The 19,162-nt window shown below is 38.1% G+C and overlaps 1 protein-coding gene across 1 annotated transcript in view; it reads left to right on the top strand.

Moving 5' to 3' along the window:
* dntt (DNA nucleotidylexotransferase) overlaps positions 1–19,162 on the top strand; it is a 163,751-nt gene that overhangs the window by 102,446 nt on the left and 42,143 nt on the right. The window contains exon 9 of the mRNA XM_016995901.2: positions 3,730–3,832. Coding sequence (XP_016851390.2) covers positions 3,730–3,832 — 103 coding nt within the window. The remainder of the gene's footprint in view (positions 1–3,729; positions 3,833–19,162) is intronic.

Genomic DNA, 19,162 nt, shown 5'->3' with positions numbered 1-19,162 from the left:
CCCATAAGCATTTGGACTCTATATGAGCGTGAAAATTACTGAATAGTTTGCAAGTTTTTGACAGATCATCATGCTCCACAAAAAGATTGGTTGAGTCTTTCCATTAGTGAAAGTGTGTAGTTTTTTTTATATATGTAATATGCTCAGGGAGGGGAAAAAACGGCAACCCTTTCTCAAACTAAATATAGTAAGAGTTCTTTCTATTCTTTGAGCCGCATCCAAAGAGATAATTACTTCAGTTTCCTTTTCAATTGGCATTCTCACAATGACGCCTTAAGAAAATGACTTTATATATTGCAGCGATGATGCCTATGGTTCTGAAGCCATCACATAGCTAATAAAAATGCTTAGCATTTAGATAGTGCATTTTGAGTGTTGAATGTGCTTCATAGAAATTGTGCTATATTATTCAGGCACAATGAAAAGAATGGTATATGGTTCGCAGAACCAAAATTCTTTATACTCTTGGAGAAAGGCTGAAATTAACTGGATGAGAAAAAACCTAGTTTTTTGTAATTAATTCCTTTTTCAGTATTGTTACTTTGTGCATTCCCATCATTTCCAAATCATGGCAGCTCTAAGGTGACCTATCATAGATTTTCTTGTTTAGAGTGGATTTGCCACAGCTTCCTTCTGAGATGGAGACAGTGTGTAAGACCACTCAGTGTGTTTCTATGGCAGAGTTTTAAATCTAGGGTTCCAGAGTTATAGTCATTTTTTAACAATAACGAAGGAATTATTGCAATATATCATACAAATTACCAACTCCATTCATTTTACAATGTAGCCATAACATTTTTTGGATTTTCTAATTGGTGGGATGTGGCCTTCAAAATCTGGTTTCTATTGTCCCTTCTGGGTTATGCTGATAAAAACATGATTTGGACAAGTGGGGTGTGTGTGTTTCACGTGTCATTCATGTTCTGCTCTTTAGAGTCAACATGAATGCTTGCATGATGTTCTCTATATGCAGCAGAGTGGAGATGAGCAGGGTGTGTGTGTGTGTGTGTGGGGGGGGGGGGGTAGAAGGAAGTGTGACATTTTCTTTTTCAAGGATCACTTATCTATAAAGCTTCATGCTTTGATGCACAGCCAATTGTTTCCAGGGAGTCCTGCCAGAAGTAGATGTATGTCATGGGATGAGAACAGCGGGGCTCAATGGCTAAAGGGAAGAGGAACTGGTGTAAGGAAGGCAATTTAGCCCATATGATGAGGTCGTAACTTTCATAATGGAGTCCTGATGCTAACTGGGTGCCCTGTGCTTGCTTTTGAAAGATGGTAGTTGTCTTCAGAAAGAGGTTGGATAGCAGTCTGCTAGGAATGCTTTAGCTGGAAGTACTCATGTGGCCTCTTCCAACTCTATGATTTTATGACCTAGAGCAGTGATTCCCAAATTACAGTCTTCCAGGTGTTTTGGATTTTAACTCTCAGAAGCCTCAGCTGCCTTGGCCATTTTTTTTCTGGCACTGAAGTCTAAAACACCTGGAAGACCAGATTTTGGGAAACACTGAAGATAACAATACTGACTTAACACTGAAGAGTGTTAACAATAGAGTGATGCAAACTTCCATCTTGGATAAAACATACTTTGAAGAAGGCAGAACCTGAAACTTTTTGCTAGTATATTTAAAATCGCTCTATATGGTCCACTAGGAAAGTTTCAAATATCCAATGCATATATTTGCCAAACCTAGTTGGCAATCTTATACAGCTGGCAAATCACTATATCTCAGGATCTGATCCTAGATTATCTGATTTGAACTGAATTATATGAGTCTACACTGCCAGATAATCTGGGATATAGGGCAGTATAGATCCAGCCTTAGGCCTCTTCCACATGCCCTATAATCCAGATTATCAGATCAGATAATCCACATTATCTGCTTTGAACTGGGTTATATGAATTTACACTGCCATATAATCTAGTTCAATGCAGATAGTATGAATTTTGTATTGCAGTGTAGATGTGGCTTGACTTGGATTCCTGTATTTCACATTCCCTGCTCAGATGACATTGGCTGGTGTGAGGACTCATGGGCCTTGTAGTCCTGTTCCTAGTACTATTGTGGCAGACGAAGAGGAAAACATGGGGTTTTCGCCGGTTCAGCAAGAGCCGGAGTCCCTTCACCTGCAGGATGTTGATGTTTGCCCTCAAGAATTCAGCCAAACAGGCCTTGGGCAGAACTCCCCTCCGTTTCCCAGGAAAGAATCTTATTCCAGAGAAAGGGGAGTCAGAGAAGCTCAACGGAGGAGTTTACGCATCGCTGCCAAACAAATGGCTGATTAGGCCTGCTTCCCTTGGGAAATTCTAAGGAGTCACACATCTGGACAGAGTTGGGTTTCGCTTCTCGTTCTCTAGGGAAAGAGTTCTGTTGGCGGGAAAACGAGACCCAATATAGGTGTTTGGCGCGAGGGATTCTTTGCGGAGTCAATTGATCAGCTTCAGGAGAGAGATCGTGTGTGGACTTCGTAATCCCAGTTCCTTGCTTCCCGGATCAAGCTTCAAGCCTTGCCCTGCCTCGCGGTTTTACCACGAACCCTGCTTCATGCTTCATGTTTTGCCTTGTCTCCAGTCACGGATCTAGTCAAGAATCAAGTTTATTTCCAGCCTTGTTGTCAAGCTTCATTGGACTCTAGGACTCTGCTATTTCCCCACACTATTGCTTGGCAAAGTGTGTGTTTCGGTCAAGTGGATTAAAACTTTGAACTCTAATATCATTTATTGGACAATACATTTTTGGACTATATTTGACCTCATTTGAAAGGTCTGCTTCTGAACTATATTCTTCACTTGTTTTTATTGATTTTATATATTTCTTTAATAAAGATATTAGATAGAGACTGGCCTCTGTGTATGGTTATTGGTGCTCTGCTGCCAGGGTCCTGACAGTTGATGCTGTCAAAGAGTTATGGGCTGTGTGGATAGGGAGAACAGACTTTATCCACCCTTATCAGAGGAAAGAGCACCATTATCCATCCCGCAAATGGGTTTGTGCTTGAATGTATGTGTTTTATCCTTACTGTGTTTGTCAATAGTTTGAATGCATGAATTTTATCCTGACTGTGTTTGTTGGTATCTCTTCCCAACAGCTTTATAAATAAATGTCTTTAGAAATGTGCTTAGACTATTTTGCCTGTTCAAAACATTCTATTATCACTATTATTAAAACTGAAACATAAAGGACCTTCATTATCCTTGTATTGTAATTTAAAAGGAATACCTGAATTGCAGTTACCTTTATAGAAAAGAAAGCCTGAAAATACCTTCAACTAGACACTCTGTTGTAATTAAAATGTCCATCAAAATTGAAGCCAGAATGTTAGATGGTGACAAGGCTGCCAAGTTTATCAGAAGTTTCTGCCTTGGATTAATACAACACGTCTAGATCTGTATCTGTATCTTGATTATGACTTCTTTTACAGGGAGACTAATGCCTTCTTTTCTAGGATTAACAAAAGAAGCAACAACATCAAGTTACCCCAAAGATCTGCTACTATCTAGTCTGAATGAGAGATGAAATCTGTCAAGCACTTTGAATTATTGCTTAACAAAGAACACTGAAGGAAATAGAAAATTTTTGTTTTGCTTATGTCTTAAGAAACATGGCTCTCATTTATCCTTGACAGCTGTTGCTATGAAGTGTGTGTATCGATGTGTGGAGAGATGTTGGAAGCTGTTGGAAGTAGGTATCAAATCTCAGTTCTATGCTTTCATTCCTTTTTTGACAGGGGCAAGAAGATGGGCCATGATGTTGATTTTCTGATTACTGTGCCAGGATCAAGACCAAATGAAGAACTGTTGCACCTAGTGATTGACTGCTGGAAAAAGCAGGTAATTGAAGTGGTTACAAGATCAACACGATCAGCAGTCTCAACTTGATGAATGCATGTAAATGTTGAATACTTTATCTGTTCCGATCAACATCCCAGAAGTTTTTCAGTCACACATATTGACTTGTGTTAATTTGCAAGGGGTATTCAGACTGCTAATTGCATTTGGCTCTTTTCTGTTCTTCTCTTAATTGTTCTTTGGCTTGCTGGGATAATTGGGGTATCCCTTCTTCAGGCTGATTCATGGTTATTCCTGCTCTGAAACTCATTTTGTAAGAAAAAATGGATTCTGATGGCCGTATTTTTCCCCCCGCTCCCCTTGTCTCAGGATATGAATTGGGAAGAAGGGAGGTGGCTGCTAATTTAAACATTAGTGGTTTGTGTCTGTTTAAATAACAAGGATGAGTTGCTGAGAGCGTAGGACTAGGTGATGCTCTGTAGGACTCCAGCAATAGTGGCAGCTGACAGAAGTGGGATAAACAAAGATCAGTGATGCTGTTTTAGAGTATATTCTTTGACTAATGTGTCTTGGGCCCCTAATGGATCTCAGGAGATGGTCACACCAACCCTTGCTAAACCTAAGCCGGTCAGATTCTCATTAGTGTTTGAATGGGAAACTATCTGAGAAGCCTACATAATGTTGCTCTGGGCTCTATCATGTTGGGAAGGTGAAATGAGGGTTCAGACTGGCTCTAATGTGGAATAAAACAGTTCCTTTTGTCATCATTGAAACATTATGTTGTGGTGGGGAACTTTTGACTTCCCCAGGCCAGTACCCAACACCTGCTACCCAGTTAAGTATAGGCAATCCCCAAGTTACAAACAAGATAGATTCTGTAGGTTTGCTGTTAAGTTGAATTTGTATGCAAATTGGAATATTTATTTATTTATTTTATTACAATATTTATATCCCGCCCTTCTCACCCAACAGGGGACTCAGGGCGGCTTACAATAAAACACACATATAAAAACTGTACAATACATTATAAATCAGTTAAAAATTAACTTACTTAAGACATTCATAAAACGCATTATAAAATACAGATAGGCGTGTTCAAGCTTAAAAGACTGGGTCTGTCAATTGAGTTCCAGCGATGAGGAACATCTTTAAAGATGAGGTACATCTTCTTTGTCACACACGCCACCAGAATCGCCGTGGATTGCCACACATTGCAATGATCCTGGCAGCACCTGCCCAGGAGGCGTGGAGACCTATCACTCCATGCCTTGCACCGTTCCATTTTCGTTCCTCCCTCATCACATGGGAGGAAGCGTCTGCTGGCCAGCTTGCCCCATTGAGGGTAGTGCAACACGAGATGCCTCCTGTGTTGCTAGTGGCAGCTTTTTTTTTTTGGCATCAACTCTGGCTCTGCCACAGTTTTGCCCTGGAACCACCCCAGAAGTACTTCTTCCACATGTAGAGGGAACTGGCGGGCTCTGTGGCAAAGCTGTGGCACAACTGGAGTTGCTGCCCAAATTTGCCACATATGATGAGGTTGTAAATGTAAGTGCAGCCAGATAGAGAGATATAGAGATAGGGATAGAGATAGATAAGCTTTGGATAGCATAGGAAAGTGTTAACATCCCTTTGCTGTTTGTTTTGTTGACTGTGCCCCTTTTCAGAAGATTTCACCTCACTTTCTGTCCCTATGAAAACTAGATCTTGGAAAATTTGGCTTTGTGGAAATAAAAATTGGCGATAAAGCTTCAGTTGAGGTACTCTTTTTTCCATGAGTGAATTTCCATTCCAAGAGGTAGATTTCTCTCACCTCCTGTTTTCTCGGCCCCATTCTTAACTATGAGTCGTTTGTAAGTCAGATGTTTGCAACTCAGGGATTGCCTGTATTTTGGTATGATCCATGGCTATGTTGAGGGTAATTCCATGGAGAGGGAAAAGCATTAATGAACTTCTTGCCATCCAAAGGGTGCTATTAAGTGCAATATAGTTGCTTCTTAAATTAGTAAAACAACAGGTACCTTGCTTGTTAAGCAGATGCTACATATGTGCAAATAATTCAAATCCACAGGGTTGTAAGATTTGACAGATGATATATGTCATGGTATACATTCATATCATACAATGAAGGACTTTTGGCATGTGTCCCCAATGGGCATTTTTCATTCTTACATTTTTAACATGTTGTTAAGTCACACATAAAAAAAAAACTTACAGAATTTTAAAGGTATTCCATCATTCACAAAAGATCCCAGGGCTCTGGATATACAAGGATGTATCAAAACCTTTGAATTATAATTAAATAGAGCATACAAAACTGTTCAGTTATCTATCAAGCAACCAACCAACAACCTAAAAACCAATTTGGGCTGAATTTTGAATTTTGAAAAACTGCAGATCCGATCGCATTTCCCATGGGAGATCATATTGTATTATATAGTCCCATCAAGGTGCAACTTGCTTTGTCCTTGCACTGAACAATTTCCAGTTTCTATTTTCATGATATTTGTAACAAATTATACATATAACTAGATGGAAAATTGCAATAATGTACAATAAATAATTGTATCATTAAAACATGGCCATTAAAGTAATTTAAGACATTTCAAAACAATTGTGCATGAGTCCCCTCGGGGAGAAGGGCAGGGTATAAATGCATGTAATAATAATAATAATAATAATAATAATAATAATAATAATAATAATAATAATAATAATGCACAACAAATCATGTTGGTTTTCCTATACAGCAATTATTCCCCCATATTTTTATTATTTGTCTTAAAACAAAAACAAAAAAATGTAGAGCGATCTGTATTGAAGGCATTGGTTCACCAGTCATTCCCTACACTTTGCACAAACATATAAATATTGTTCCAGTAGGTTTTTAAGAATGTGAGGGATTTTGCAAGTGACCTTTTCCATGGTAAAAGCAATGTATCATATTTTGGACAAGATTTTGACTCTCTCATGTAGAGGGAAAGATAGAGAGGGAGGGAGGGAGGTTCTGCTCCTCTGTTAGAGGATGATTGTCGTCTGCTAAATGCCATGTCCGGATAACCTAAATTTGCCTTCTGATTGAGTAGGAAAACGTAGTGCATTTGCTAGAAGTGGTCCCGAATCCCTCTTTTGTAAAGACTGACACACCCTGCCTGCCTCCAGGTGCCCATTTTTTTAAAATCAGCTAATGTTTACCAAATTCTGAATGACTAAAGCACTGGGTAAAACATCCTTACCTGCCTTTCTGCATACTCAGAACCCCTAATACCCAAGGGTTTCACTGGTATAGAGTGGTTGAAAGTGGCAGGTGTGGCCTGTGGAGGCATGCGGTAATATTAACCTTTGCCTCCAATGAAGATGCACTCCCCTGTCCTGGTGAGATTTGGATCCTGTTACTGAGAAACAAACTTAAATTATTCTTAGTTTTGGAGTACAATGAATGGGATCTCCCCAAAGACATTTATTTGAAACACAGTTCTATCACAGATGCTCTCCATCTTTGGCGTTTGTAGCACTGCATGTCTCAAATCAATACCATGTTTGTAATTGTTACTCTTGTGCAGTTTGAATGGACTTCAGATGAGACTCTCTATTTCTGTTAATAATTCTATATCTTTTGGTGAGAGCCACGGGTGGGATCCTTTCTGTATCCATTATGTCTCCTAACCAGGAGTGAATGAATCTCAATAATTCTTTATTCTCATCTCCCTGTAGGTATCCCTTTTAAGTGAAGCTTTTTTGAAAGCTTCAAGCTGCTCCAGCCTGTTAGCTTCTACTTTACAGAGACTTACCACAACTACCTGAACTTGAATACTTGTCTCAAGAGTGGAATCTGCCATTTTATTTCTTTGTTATTTTATTTCATCTTCGCATTCTCCAGTTTCAATCTGTCTGAAGTGGATATGCTATTTGTGTTAATTCACCCTTCAGGTCTGCTTTTTAACTTTTAAATAAGTTGCCCCATGCTGCTGTATGCTTTCTTATCAGAAATATCTTCAAATCATTCTTTCACAAGAACTCTCTCAGTGGTTCTCAGCAGATTCCTTGGCTGTTCTCTGTGTTATGATACACTATTTCTCTGTCATGAATATAGATATCAAAGTGTGTTTCTAAGGTTTTATTAAGTGCTAGAGAAGGGTGAGAATGTTGCTTAGTGTATTTTTGATAAGAAAAATATGCACACATCTTCATATTCAGGTTCAAGAGGAGTTGACTGTAAACACTTCATATGTGAGAGAAATAGTCAGATACATCCTTTCATGCTGAAATACTTATCTACTAAAAGTCTGTGTTTGAACTTCTAAGTGTTTGGGTGAGGCTGTGTGGAATTTGGATTGTCTCCCTTTTTTTCTGAGAGATTCCTCCTTTTAATTCCTTATCTGGAATTCCAAAATCCAAATACTCTAACATTTGAAATTGTCCACTTAATGGCTAATGACCTCATCAGACAGAGTGAATTTAGCATCCTTAGATTTTTTCACTTCATCAAATGGATGGAGACCCACACTGGACATCACACAACATTGTGTGAGTTCTGATGGAGGCCCCATCCCAAACCGGGGTAAAAATGTCCCTGGACGCTTTCACCTCATCACAGGAGACTTCCTGTGTTGTACTGGTTCCAGTGGACCTCTCTGGAAGTGCGACACTTCCGTCATGTGATGGAGAAAGCGTTGCTGAGAGGAAGCTACATGCGGGGCAACAGGTTTGCCCTACAGTTGCTCTCTTTACTCTTGGATGGCAGGCAAATCTGGATGCTTCACCTGGCCCTTATGATGAGGCCCTTAGATAGTGACATCTTTTCTTTTTGATGATTCAGTGTACACAAGCTTTGTTTCATGCACCACCTTAACATTTAAAATATTATATAAAATTGCTTTCAGGCTATAAGTGCAAGGTATATATAAAACATAAATGAATGTTGTATTTAGAGTCGAGTCCAATCTGCAAGATATCTCATTATATATGTATATTCAAACATTGATGTTTCAAAATAAATAAATAATCCAAAATCCAAAGGACTTTGGTCCCAAGCATTTTGGATAAGGACTGTATCTATATTATTCATGGATATGGTACTTACTTAGGCGATCCCTCGTAGGCCGAGGACGATGGTCTTCCAGTTGTGGGGTCTTGGGGGTGGGTCCGTAGGTGGCTGAAGAGACCTATTCTTGATCTGCATGTTCTCTCGCAGTGAGGACATTGGTTTCCAGGTGGAAGGCGGTCCCGGTCAGGGTTGGCTTGACCCTCCTTCCTCTTGGCATGTTTCTCCCTTAAGCCCTCCATTTGTGCCTCTTCGAACTCCGCAGCACTGCTGGTCACAGCTGACCTCCAGTTAGAGCGCTTAAGGGCCAGGGCTTCCTAGTTCTCAGTGTCTATGCCACAGTTTTTAAGGTTGGCTTTAAGCCCATCTTTAAATCTCTTTTCCTGCCCACCAACATTCTGTTTTCCATTCTTGAGTTGGGAGTAGAGTAACTGCTTTGGGAGACGGTGATCTGGCATTCGGACAACATGGCCAGTCCAGCAGAGTTGATGGTGTAGGAGCATAGCTTCAATGCTGGTGGTCTTTGCTTCTTCTAGCACTCTGGCATTTGTCCGCCTGTCTTCCCATGAGATTTGCAGGATTTTTCTGAGGCAACGCTGAGATGAAACAACAGGATCCAGGTCACTGACTACATCTTGTTCTGCACCTTCCAAATCGATCCATCAGATATTAGAATTTTGTTAGATTTTTTTGAGGTTTGTTTGTTTTTGTAGGTTTTGTTAGATTTTGTTTGTTAGGATATGGTATTTTCAATGCTAGAAGAGCTTGCCCAGTGGAGATAAAATTTTTATTTTAGTTTCTCTTTGAAAAATAATTGCCAAAATGTTTCCATATCTTCCAAACTGACAAAGACCAGGGACATATAACCAAGCAATATCAGAGGTTATTAAAATGGCAAATGCTAGTAATGAGAAACAATGCACAAATGGAGAGAGGCTGCAGCAGTATGAGCAATACTTCCTCCACCCTTCCTCTACTCTCTCACTTATTGAGTTCATTGAGTGCAAACAACTTTTGTACTTTGAACTCAGCTTTCAGTGAATGAAGTAAGATGAAGACAAAGGAGGAAGAGAGAAAAAGTCTATTTCTAATAAGATAAAAAGGTGTAATGGCAGAGGATTATCAGAACTGTCCCTGTTGAATTGGGATAGTTGGAGGGTATGGTGTTGTTGAAAGTCATTGTCACGTTTGGCAGCTCTCTGGGGTGTAGGATGGTACCCAAGTCTCCTCTCATGTCAAAGAGCCTTCTATAGAGAAGAGATAGTGGTGTGGTGCTGCATTCAATTGCATATTTCAATCTATATATATAAAAGAGTGATGGCATCACGGCGACCCACAAAACAACAAAACTACAGACCCCCCAACCTCGAAATTTGACAACACAACCCATCATCCACAGCTCTAGGTTGATACAACAAAAAGAAAAGAAAAATAAAGTCCTAATTAGAGAGAGAGGAATAATTGCTTTTATCCAATTGCTGCCAGTTAGAAGGCTAAGCTCCTCCAACTTGGTCTCCTAGCAACCCAATAAAAAATAATTAAAAACACTAAAAAATAATTAAAAACACTCAAAAATTAATACAATAAAATACTATAACAGAAAATAACTAAAAATAATACAAGAAAATAATAAAATATAATAAAAAGATAACTTACAATAAAATTTATTAAAAAAATTACAAATAACGTCAAATAAAAATTACACAATTTTTAACCAATACCACCACCATTTTGCCACAGCAACGCGTGGCCGGGCACAGCTAGTGGCTATATAATTCATGAGGTATATGTTGCCCAGACCTGTCTTGACCATCCAAAGACAAAGACTCCAAGTCAAAGCTTAAATAAAATATAATTAAAATCAACTCAAACAAAACCTAACATAAAATTCTAATATCTGATGGGTCAATTTGTAAGGTGCAGAACATGATGTAGTCAGTGACCTGGATCCTATTGTTTCATCTCAGCTAGAGTAGGTCTAATTAATTGTTGAATGGTAGCTGATATACAGGTAAATCCTATTGATTCAGTGGGTCTATGTTTGTTGCAGCTAATAATAGGTTTCGAACTACTATCTCAGGAATTAGGACTAAAGCCGTGAAGGTTTTTCTAAGTCTCAGCACCACTTTTATTCTAATTTATTTATGTATTTACTTTATTTTTATACAATATGTCTTCTACTATGGGGACACAGGTTCCTTGTGATGCCTTGTGCTGTTAGCAGACAAGTTCATTATGATTTTAAGGGCACATGGATGAATTGCTGAATCTGGGATAAAATGTACAAGAGCAGAAAGACAGAATATACAATAACAATAGCAGTTCAAGAAAAATGAAGCTATTCTTCTGCTGGGCTCCCTGTAGTTTTGCAATGCAGAAGGAATTCCCTTAATCTCAGTGTTGTGTCCATTCTCATAACCTCTTTTACTATTATCCATTGTGAAGATTTTGGCCATCAACAAAATAAAAACTCAAAAAAAGAGGAAAAATGAGAAAAAGAATTATACTTCTACCTATTTATAAGAAACACCTTTGATTTCTCTACAAATGGAAAGTGCTTTCATAGTTGTGACAGCAAGCTTGCATCTATATTAACACATTTCCTACTTTTGTGCAGCTACTTCAAAGCAGAAAATGCATCAAAGAATGTCATTGAGGTCACAATGTTGACTTTCTTTTAGTTGCTTTCTAGAGAAAAGCATTCTAAAGTATTTAACTTGTAAACTATGAATAAAGCTCCATAGTTGGGAAAGATTCTTTTCCCCTTAGTTGAAAGTTTAACATTGCCAAATCCTCCTAAGAGCTTTTGAAAACAAATGGAGTAAAATCAACACAATGATGTTTTTTGATGTGACATCTTTGGGGATCAGTGAGTCTAGGAATCGACAAAAAAGAGCTGATCTCAACTTAAAAGGGGAAGAAAAAAACATAAAAACTCGATTGCAGTTGCTTAGATTACACTTTATAATAATGCGTTTAAATACACTTTGCTAGCCTTATGCAATGTCTTTAATGTAGGCTACAATTTCATAATCATTAATATGTATTGATGTACGGGTGCAAAGTCTCAAAGGCCAGCCCTATTATTAGACAAAGTGAGACGGTTCCCTCAGGCAATAAATAGTGTGGAGTGTGGAATAATGGTGTAGCAGACAGCTATTTCTACTCATGGTCTGCCCTACCCTTTTAAGATAGTCAGTTGCCCTTGGGTGCCATGGAGGGTTGTCCCATCAACAGTGCACTGCTGACAAAAAGATTCAGTCCTGTTGACTTCTATAAATGAAATGAGCCAAAGGTTGCCATCTTTTTCATTGTCTCAGGCAGCAAAATGTATTTTCAGAGAATACAAAAGATTTCAATTTCCAGCCAACTTGCATAGTTTCAAAGCAACAAAAATAAAATCAACATTATCATCTCAGTGACTTTCTTTGATGGTTTTCATGCTTTGAAGCAGCTCCACAAATGTTCCAAAAGCAATCGTGTTTCTTAGCTCTGCATATTTCAATGTCAGGGGAGTGGAAGAAATGCATGATATCTTGCAATAGAGGAATGTGCAACTTTAATGAATACACCGGCTATTGAGAGCTTACGTGATCTTTGTACAGCTGCCTGGAAATGTAGTTGAAAACTTCTTGGTGACATAACTTCAGGTCCCTCTGAGAATAGCTTCTGCTATGTGGCTTGTTGGGTCCTTCTGCAGTGGTTCTCAACCTGTGGGTCCCCAGAGGTTTTGGCCTTCAACTCCTAGAAACCCTAGCAGCTGGTAAACTGGCTGGGATTTCTGGGAGTTGTAGGCCAAAAACACCTGGGGATCCACAGGTTGAGAACTACTGTTCTAGAGGGAAAAGACTACAATAGCTTAGATTTCCTCGAGCAATTCCTGAACTGGCTGATTTTGGATGCATTTCTCTACATCGGATGGTTCTTGAACTCTTGGCTACTGGCATATTCCATGGATTCTCACTGTTCTCAGACTTCAGCCTATGGTTTCACCCTGAAAATGGTGTAGAAAAGATGTTAATGAATGAATCATTTTTTAAAAATTGCTTAACATCAGAAGTCATTATAAAATAAAAGGAAAAACAAACCCACAGCCAAGGTTTTAACGTAACCACAGCTAAGTCTTCTATGGTTCCATCTAATTTTAAGGATCTTATCACATGAACATCAGAATTCGCCACACATTGCGGCAAATCCATGGGGTCCTGGAAGGACATCTAGGGAACTCATCACCCTATGCTCCATATCCCCCAACTTACCAGGAACCCCATCCCATGGGAAGAAGTATCTACTGTCCGGATTTCCCCCCATTGTTGCAAATACAACACAGGGAGTCTCCCATGTTGTTGCAGTGCCAGTGTATGCAGATTTCTCTACCCTTTTGCCACAGAGCCCTGCCGGAAGTATGTACATTGTGTAATGGGCTCTGTGACAAAAGGGGAGAGGAAATGGTGTATGATGGGCATATTAGCCCTTATGATGAGGTCATAAGAGATAAAAAATATTTATATTTGTTCTGTTCAATCAAAAATGTATATAGCCCTGAGATAAGAAAGAAATGTAGGTGAAAAAAAAATCTCTGATAACCTGTTCAAAGAAGGAAGGCAGTGTAATACAAATGACAAATGTTATTTCCCAACATTCAGACTGAACATTGTAATTCTATCAAACTTTACTTTATTTATTGAATGTATATGAATGTATACTCCAGCTTTCTCCTCAAAATAAAAATATTATTTATTTGTTGCTAAAAACATGTCTCTAGGAATTTCTAGATTTCCAGGGTGATTCTATGGTCAATGTAATAAAATCTGTGAATAATTAAATCTGCAAAAGTTAAGCAGTAAATGTGAAAGTGAACAATAGCGCTAATCTTTTTTTAAAAAAAAATAATGATTAAATCTCACATTTCTTTCATATCCAAGAACCCCTACATGAGTTTCAACCATTCAAAAGTTAATAATAAAACTATCAAGGCAAGAGAACAATGCCAACTCAATCTTTTTGTTGTCAGACAATCTGGGTTTCCACTAATTTTAAATAATTTTTCAGCTAACCATTTGTGTTCATTCAAGGGTTTAATCATCCATGCCAAACCACTTTCAACTGGCATAAAAAACCATGGCTATTTATGCAGATTTAAACCCAGTAAAGCCAGTATGAAAGCATATAAAATGCCTCTCATGCTACTTTATAGGCATAAGCTAACATAAATCTATTGGCTCATTAGAATGCAACAGTGATACTTTTCAGGGCTATCATTCAAATTAAAATAGGCAAGCATTAAGCAAATCCACATTACATGTGCCGGTTTCTTGCCATTGTCAAGTAGGGATGTAATCCTTCACTACATTTCTTCTCAAAGGAAGCAACAAGTCATTCAGATTATTTTCTTCCTGTTGCAAAAAAGTCTTTGAAAACCACACAGTTTTCAAACCTATCTGAAATTTAGGATTTATTCTGCACAAAATTTACATGTGGTTGCTTTGCTGAAATATTATTTCCTGTGTAGAATTTTTTTTACATGAAAAAGATGAAAACCTTTTTTCAGAAAACAAGCACACAAAAGTTTTCATGGAATTGTTCCCTGATGGCAGTATTTGGTATAAAGAAATGTCATTTTCTACATAAGAAATGCTGTTTTCTGCACACACATCCATGTGTGAATTTTTCTGATCATGGCTGTTTTGTGCAGAAATTTTTTTTTGTCATGTCAGGTTTATTTTTGTCGAGGTTTCTCAACATTTGAAAAATGTGGCTTTGATCATTTCCCCCATCCATATTATCAAGCTTGTGGCGAATCTTGTTTTTTGAGCAGACTCTTGCATTCAGCCAGCTGTAAGTGGCTCTTCCTGCTTTCATGTGCATAACTTATGTTCTTTCACCACTACCTGTGGTGGGAAAGCAGCAGTATTTTTTATTTTCTTTATTAAGGACTATCATGGTACATGTTACTTTAGAACAGTGGTTCTCAACCTGTGGGTCCCCTGATGTTTTGGCCTTCAACTCCCAGAAATCCTAACAGCTGGTAAACTAGCTGGGATGTCTGGGAGTTGTCGGCCAAAACACCTAGGGACCCACAGGTTGAGAATCACTACTTTAGAAATAAAAGAACAATAAAACAGTTCCCTGCATCTAGACTTGCAATTGAATTAAAACATAGCTCAAAAGGAAAAGTGGGTAGCAGTGTGAGAAATGATCAAGTCAAATAGTTACAGCCTCATCTTCTCTCTCTTTACAGCCAGGGCAGTGACATTTGGGATGGAGTGAGAGCTTTTCTTCTGGGCTCAGGCAATATGGGATAGTGCCAGTGACTTCTCTTCTTTTGAGGCCAGGATGGTGGCAGTTGGGATGAAGGGAGGGCTTTTCATCTCCTACTGGCTCTCTTCTGCTTCCGAGGCCAGGGCAGTAACTGCTCTAGATTGCGAAAAGCCTTTATATTTCCATTTCCTAGGAATCCACACAAAGATTGTTGTCTCCTTGTTGTTCCTTCCTGGCCTGCTTATAGCTGGTCACATGAGTTTGATCCAGCATAACATTTATGGGTTTGTCAATGAGTGGAGTTCAACAATGGGGAAGAATTGATAGCTGAAATGATGCACTACAGAATTATTATGTTGCTTTCTTTTTGATATCTGCTGCCAACTTTGGTTTTCTAGTCTCCTTCAACTGAAGGAGGCATTGATTTGCCTTTTTCTTCTAGGTGTTCTTGCTCTGAACAGAAATAAGTAGTGTAATATCAAAAGTAATAGTCATTGGAAGTCAATGGTAGTTTCATATCTGGCTAATATTTTTTTATTTTGTAAGCATAGTCCTTGAACTCCAAGTCAATATCTTGAATCATATTGAAAATCTATACCTTTTATATCTGTTGTTTTCAAAGTACCCTGAAAAGATAACTTCAGATGAATACACATCCTTAGGAGCACCAAGCTTCAAACTTATAGGCTTTTACATCTCCAAACTGCGATTAAATCTTCTAAAATTGCTGCAACAAAGCAATGATTTTTATACTACTGGTGAAATATCTTGGAGGCTGTTCTCTTCTATTTTTAAACAATGAATATTTGGCACCAAGAAAAGCTGAACTTTAAAATATTCACACACATTGTATCCTTCTGTTTAATTTTTCTTGTTTCACATACTTGGCAATTTTTATATCTTTACACAATTTATTCTAGTTCAGTTATTTGTGGCAATGTTTCACAACAATCTCCTCTTAAATGTTATTCTGCTGCCTGACATCTTCAACATGTGCATTCTTGCCATGGGGACTAGTTAAAAATAAAGCTCTTGTTCTCATTCTATGCTTATTTTATGTTTTATACAATGTCTATGTCAGTACAATATCATATGCTTACTGTTAAATAGCTCTGGTTATCACACTTTTAAAATGGTTTGATTTCTTCAGGTAGAAAAATCAGAGGCCATTTGATCATCTGAATGTGTCAAGCCATTAAAATTGGATTTAGTTCTAGTTTAGATTTGTCAGGATTTTCAAACATTTAAATAATTCTAGACTGGATACTAGGGTAGAAAATGGACTGGAAAGGAGACAGGTTTCAAGCCAAGATTTTCTTAGACTCCTCTGAAGAACTGTGTGCCAAGTATGAGGAGTTTCTTCTTTCCTTCTTCATCTAAGGATATTATCACACTGCCTCCTAAAATGGATTCTTCCATGGCAAACCCATCTTGGCTGAGATGGGAGCATGCCTGCCTAGCTTCTCTTCTTATCATGCAAATCCTTTGTTGCAGACACTTTGAGCTTGTTGACATTATTGCACATTTATTGACATGGTGCTTTTTCATATGTGCTGCCCTGTTTTCATACTTGCCCTGCCTTTTAGATAAGAACTTTGCAACTTTGAGAGTTCATAGGTTTGAGACTGTACATATCCTGAAATCTCCTATTTTCATAGTTTTGAAGTTCCGGTGTAAAGCAACTTAAAATATTTTTAAAGCACTTCACAATGTTAATGCTTTTGGTATTGTGTTTATTTGGCAATTGGGAGATGCATTTTAAAGTTTTTGTATTAAGGCAAAAGCATGCACTAATGAACAGCCCCACAAAATGTTCATGCCTTGAAAGAAAAGGAAATGTTCAGTTCCCTGGGGAAATGACTTTCTTTGTTTATTTTTTTAAAAACAAGCAATTGGAATGATCAGGGGGAGAAAGGATAAGTTTGTTCCTTTGCAACCGAGAAGGATAGCCCACAACAGATATCACATCACCCAAAGCGAGTGGCTAAACCAGATTTCTCTTACCGTATTGCAAAATATGTTTCCTAAGGCTGATAGTGCATTCAGAAGACAAGACATGGAATGAGAAGGGAAAATTATTTTTGTTAAAAGCAACTTTGACACAACTTGACACTTTGTTTAGGACAAGATTAAAATGATGCTGTTTTGTACAATAGAGTTTTTATTTGTGTCTAGAAATCCTCCAGTGTGGCTTAATGAATGGTGTGATATTGTCCTAACTGCTTTCTCTTGTTGAGACTGGTGTTAAGGGAGCTGAATTATTCTACCTGGTAGGCATGATAGTGATCTGCAAGTTTATTCTGCATAGATAAAAACCATACCCATATAGTATTTCCCCTTCAGCCACGTATTTGATATCCATGGTTTTACTTACCCATTCTCCAAAAAACATCCCCTCTCCCAGAAGTGTTTGTGGATTTAGCTAGGTCTTTCAGTACAATTCTACAATATGTGTCTGTCCCAAATATAGTAAAAAAATACAGGGTTCACTATTACCCATGGTTTCAAGTGTAGTGCTGTGGGTGTCTTAGAACACATCCCCTATGGACTAGGGTCATATTGTAATGTGTGTAATTAATTAGCTCATACTCACAGGAGCCAGTCCAGCTCCCACAATTTCAAATTACTGGCTATGCTGGCTGTGGTTATGGCAATTGTGGTTCAAAATATATGGAAGGTGCCAAATTGTTTCTCCCTAATCCATGCAAAAACTTGAGAAACCATAATTGAATGAAGAATTTCCAGACACTCTAGCAGAACTATAGTTGGAACTTTGGTAAGTCCAGGTAGAACTGTTCATATTTAACCATGCCTAAGAATTGAGGTTTATTGGAATCAACACTGTGGGTGGATATGGGAGAGAGTCTTCTTTGTAGATCACTTTCCCTTTGGACACCCAACTGGTGCCAGCACCAGGGTCATTCTGGCACCAAGTCAAAACACAGGTTTTTATTACAGCTTTTGTAGCTTAACTGTTTTTATCCAGTTTGTGGATCTGACAATTTTAATCAATTTTGCGCACATGCTATTTCTGGCAGTATTTGAAATTATTTTAAATTATTTTAAACTGGGTTTTAACTGGTTTAATATATATTTCAGTCTTCTGAAATAATTATTAGTAAAGGTTTCCCCTGACGTTATGTCTTGTCGTATCTGACTCTGGGGGTTGGTGCTCATCTCAATTTCTAAGCCAAAGAGCCGGCATTGTCCATAGACACCTCCAAGGCCATGTGGCCAGCATGACTGCATGGAGCTCTGTTATCTTCTCGCCAGAGAGGTACCTATTGATCTGCACACATTTGCATGTTTTCGAACTGCTAGGTTGGCAGAAACTGGGGCTAACAGTGGGAGCTCACCCCGCTCCCCAGGTTCGAACTGTCAACCTTTCGGTCAGCAAATTCAGCAACTCAGTGGTTTAACCTGATACACCATTTATTTTTAAAATGAAAAATAAAAAATAAAACAATTAATTTTAAAATTAAGCCACCCTGAATTTTTTGGATATTTGTAAACAAACAAACACAAACCACTAGGTTTGTCACATGGTGGAATCTGAATGTATTGGGAATATATTGACCTTAATAATATCCATTTTTACTTTGATGAATTGAATATTACCATGCTTGGCTGTAGATTTGAGTTGCACTGCCTTTCTGGGATTTTGCAGTGAGGATGATATTCCTAATTCTTAGTCATCCTATTAGTATGACAATATCAATTTTTTTGATATGGGTATTTACGCAGGGGTTCAGAAGGAGAGTTTTATTCTAAATTGTTTGTTTAAATCTTGCTTAGTTAGTTAGACTTTAAACAGTCCAGATGTTGGTATGGCTTTATTCTTTGTTTTTTTGTGTGTGTAAAAATCCAGTGTTTATAAAGAAAGGGACAAGTAAATTGCCATTCTTTAATTAGAACCATTTTTCTTAGCTCTTCTAAATTCCTTAGAGCAAAAGTGTTGTAGAAAAGACTACTTACTGAACTGAATGACTACTCTGAAAAACCAATGATAGCAAGAGGCATCTCTTTGTTTCAGTTATTGTAATAGCTTCTCTATTACAGAAAACAATATC

This window comes from Anolis carolinensis, chromosome 3 (assembly GCF_035594765.1).
Source record: "Anolis carolinensis isolate JA03-04 chromosome 3, rAnoCar3.1.pri, whole genome shotgun sequence".
NCBI lineage: Eukaryota > Metazoa > Chordata > Lepidosauria > Squamata > Dactyloidae > Anolis > Anolis carolinensis.
The sequence above is the reverse complement of the archived record's forward strand: the minus strand, read 5'-3'. Positions and strand labels throughout refer to the sequence as shown.